Source organism: Barbus barbus (assembly GCF_936440315.1).
Source record: "Barbus barbus genome assembly, chromosome: 20".
NCBI classification, from domain to species: Eukaryota; Metazoa; Chordata; class Actinopteri; order Cypriniformes; family Cyprinidae; genus Barbus; species Barbus barbus.
Window position 1 is genome coordinate 29530776 of NC_136748.1, and position 4698 is coordinate 29535473.

The 4698-nt window shown below is 34.2% G+C and overlaps 1 protein-coding gene across 1 annotated transcript; it reads left to right on the top strand.

Annotated features, from left to right (window-relative positions):
• Nucleotides 1–2469: 2469 nt before the first annotated feature.
• On the top strand, nucleotides 2470–2646 carry tunar (TCL1 upstream neural differentiation-associated RNA; the record flags this gene model as incomplete). The annotated part of the gene is made up of 1 exon (XM_079442897.1): nucleotides 2470–2646. The coding sequence occupies exon 1, from the start codon at nucleotides 2500–2502 to the stop codon at nucleotides 2644–2646; it is 147 nt and encodes a 48-aa protein (XP_079299023.1). The 5' UTR covers nucleotides 2470–2499.
• Between the last annotated feature and the right edge of the window lie 2052 nt (nucleotides 2647–4698).

Genomic DNA, 4698 nt, shown 5'->3' on the forward strand with positions numbered 1-4698 from the left:
AAGAGCTCATCTCGTGTACAATAGGAGGGTTCGCTCTGAGGAAAACCTGTTTATGACACTCTCAGAGGATCTGTGGCCTGCTATACATCGCGCACACACAATAACCTCAACATGCACTAAAGTCTTAATGTAGTGTCATTTTGCTTCCAAAACGATCTGAAAAAAAGTTGTTTTTTTTGTTTGTTTTTTATGAAACTGATTATTGAGCCTTAGACAATATGCATGTTTTTTGTTGAGCATCATATTTAATCCATCAGGCTTTTCTGGCTCATAGAGTCTGAAATAGTGAGAATATGGAGGAAAAATAATAGCTCAGTTTTATTCATAGACTCAAACCGGGCAAAAATATGCAATTTGGTGCAGATGCTGATATTTAGGCTATATGACGAAATTCTGATGCTTGTAATGTAAATCAATGAGCTCTTTATAACAGTAGAGCGGATACATAAAATTATATACATATCAGTCATCACTATATATCTCCAATAATATGTCTTAGTAAGATAAGACTGAAATGATCCAAACATATAATGCAATGCAATCCAATGCTGATTGAGAGATGAAGAAATAAACGCTCCACAGAAGATGTGAGATGTTTTGGAGGCTTGTGAAGATCATTCCTCCGCTGAGGAACAGTGAAAGTAAAGCTTCTGGAAGCAAACGTTCCTCAAAAGATCCTGATGATCAGATTTGAGACGCACTGATTTTTCTACAAAATGATTGATGGAGAATCAAGTAAAGCTGAGCTGCTTCAGTCCAGTAAGTGTTGCCAGAAAAACACATGTGAAGCACCAGCTGAAGCTGGACATTAGAACAATTAGACTAAAAGACTTTTGACTTAATAAAAAACTCTAAACTATCAATCAGATGACAGAAGGCATGGAGTAGATTGTATGAAACAGGTTTAACAGTAAAAACTAGACCTTTTATAGAACATCATTCCCATTAGGACCGTCAACAGCATAAAAATCCCTTTAGCAAAAAGTAAAAGAAAAACTGATTTCCTTTCATTTGCAAAACTTTTCCAATATGAGGCTCTTTTAGAGATACTGTAACGCACTATCCAATAAGATTCTAGGAAAGATCATTCCCAATCAACTGCAATTCCTGCAGGATATTTTGACTAGGGCATCTATTGTGTCTTTCCCTTTCCAACATTCATGACAAAAGGCTCGGCACTCTGTTGTACAGCCCTTATGGACCGACTGAATGCCAAAGCACATGAACGACTGCATTCATCATGAATCTGGACCATGAATGAGTCTCCAGGGATCCTGAAATCACATCATCCAGCAGTATAGCGTGTCAATCTGCCATCAGACGCCTCCAAAGCTACTCTTCTCTTGTGTGTGCAGGAGAGAAATGCATGATTCTTCTGAACCAAAAGTGCCCAAATTTGAAGAAATACCTAAATATGAGTTGATGTTTTATTTTTTTTGCTGCTTTTAATAATCTTTGCCTCCAGATTGCAGACAACTTTGTATACATTGTGCTTATAATATCTGTTGCATTTATCCATTAATTATTAGAAAGCATAAATGCTAAACAGGGTCAGCAACACTAAATACATGTGCATACTACATCTTTTTCCTAAGTTTAAGCACATTTTTTCAGCGGTTGATTATGTTTTATTCAGGGGACGATAGAAATTAATATATTTTTGATGAAAAATCTCTCTCATGCCCCTTGAATAAATCATTACTCTAAAAGTTTGAGGAAAACCAGTGCAACTGAACAGAGAAATGTTGCAGTGACCATTACGTTAATATGCAATTCTATTATTAATTAGATTTTTGCTAGTATTTAAATTTTTTTAAATATATATTTTTATTTAAAAATATTTAAATTATTAATTTAATTCATTAAAATACACAATTTTTATTTAAAAATTTAAAATATATAAAAATATAAAAAAAAAAAAAAAAAAAATATTGGACAATGCACCACAGTACTACCATGGTTTGTTGCACATATACCGGGGTATTCTTTACAGTCTGTTAAAGCATAATATTAATACCATAATATATATAATAATCATTTAGCACCATAGTATATGTAAAATACAATGGAATTAGCAACCAATACCATCATTGTACTATAGTGCAACCACAGGATGTAGCTGATTTACTTTGAAACAATGTTCACTCTAAAACTTCTAATAAACTCCATAATCAATTATGAAAAAATGGAAAGTAATACATTGAAATAAATGTTATATTTTTAAGTAGAAATACTGAAATAGTATTTTCTTGTTATAAATAAATAAATACAGTACTTAATTGTAGTTGTACAACTTTAATTTATTTTTTTATTTACAGTATAGGTTGCTTTTTGACCATTATGCATACTAATTCTATTTATTCTTTTAATATGTTAATTTAGTTTGTTAAATGCATTTATTGTAGATGTTCACTGTCTAAATATCTACTGATGGTCAGCTGGTGTGTGGTTTTTTTCCAGATTGGTGTGAGAGGAAAACTGCAGACTTCTCCAAGGAAAATGGTAAACACTGCTCTGAGTGATGAGGAGAAGGGCATTCAAGACAAGGAAAGCAAGGAAGAGTCTATTCTGGCCATGCTGGGAATCATTGGGACGATCCTCAACCTCGTCGTCATCATCTTTGTCTACATCTACACCACTCTGTAAGATCCACTGGAACTATGACTGGCAGTGAGATTCTGGCACGGAAACCAGGCCGTTCCACCAGGGGATCATGGGAATTCAGACACTGCTGCGACAGAGTCACACGTCCGGAGGGAAAAACACAGAGAACAGATTCCCTTCAAACACAGACGATACCAGGAAGCACATGAGCTGTAAATATGCACGTTATTTCCATATTCCCATCCGTCCCGGATCCAGCGAAACAGGAGCGTTTCTATGCATGGCTCAGTCCACAGGACGTTCTCATTCAGATCCAACAGTGTTTTTTAATAGTAAACACACAATGATGTTTCTTACAAACTTTTGCAGGCGACACTTTCAAGTTTATACTGTATTTAAAACACTGCTGTTTACAATAAATAGCTTCTTATTAGACATGAGCTTTGAAATAGATCTTGATATAGACTGAATTTGGTCATGAGCATTTTAATATACAGTACACACATGTACAGCATTCTGTAGTTTGGCTGTAAAACATGTGGTTGGGCTAGTTTTGCAGTGCATTTAATTGAATTATTTAACTATTTATTATGCAATGCTTATTGGCAGATATTGTTCAGTACTGTTTTGTGCAGGTTAAAGCAGTTTTAGGACACGTGGGGTGATTTATTGAGACATCATTTTCCGTGAAGGTGTTTATTATGTATGTGGATTTAAATATATTACTGTTTCCCATAGTTTTGAACGAGATAAATCTTTTACTCAAACAGACAGACTGTTCATCAGACGTGCAGACAGTGTTGCCTTAAGAATGATCCACACATTCATATCTGCATCATTTCAGATCATATTTAGTTGCTTATTGATGCACAGAAGCATATAAGGCCACATAAGCATATTATTTTTTTAAATTAAAGGAACTAATTTAATGTATTTAATGCAAATAGTTTTTTATTTCTATATTTTGTCCTAATACCAACATCAGACTGTACTAATGTTAATGAAAGCACAAGAATATTTGCAGAATCAATGAATGTACATCATGTCAGTGAAGTATATGTCTGATAATAAGACAGAAAGTATATGGAATCCAGATATCAGTGCATTAAAGTGCCTGTATTTCTGCAAGATATTCTCTAGCCTGTCTGTTTAAATAATCTGACTGTATATTATTAATATGAAGAGTCTTAAGGGTCTTTCCTATCGTTCAGCTTCTCTTTGAAAAATTAACGCAAGGTTTATATTTACAGCAGGAGATGAGAATGGCTGATCATTTAATATCTTTCTTTGTCATCAGATATGAGGACAGTATAGGTTCAGTATTACAGTAATATTCCTTTGTACATAGGCGCTCTTGTCTAAAACTCTTTAATGTATTTGAACATGTAATATTGCTACTGCTGATTTAGTAAAGACTGATAAAATTATTGAAAAATGTTCTTGTTAAATTGACTGCAGTTTTTGTAATTATGGGATGGGTGTTCAGCATGGTTGCCTGGCGACAAGTAGTTTATAGAGCTAAAAAATTTGCTGCCTTGTGTTTGAGCTATCATGATAGAGTGAGTTTTAATGTTTTAATGAAAAGATGAAGTCATTAAAGTTGTGTGACTGTCAAATCTAAAATCTAATATAAAGGACAGACCACAACAAACCACTTAATGTCATACGTGTGTCAAAATAATTGGGGATTTTTAAAGGTGTGCTGGAACAAAGGTTTTCAGAGAAAGAAAGACAGAGGGGAGAGATCTAAAAACAGCTGAACGATGATGCAGTCGAGCGAGTAAACAATGTGTTCTGAAGGTTCACAGCTGCAGAAATACAAATGAGCCCAGGAGCCTTTTTCTCAGGCTTTGTTTTACCTGGATAAAGAGCGTCCAGATGCCAAACAGACAGAAAACTTTCAAAGTCCTCATTCTGCAGAAGCTTTCTCGATAAACAACTGATGAGACTATTATTATCGTGAACAAACAACTGAATCAAAAACTTTGCTAAACTGTTTCTGCAAGACTTTCACACATACAACACAGAACATTTAGCTTAGAAATACAATAGATACATAAATATTAGGCTATAACTGCTAATACATCGTATTCT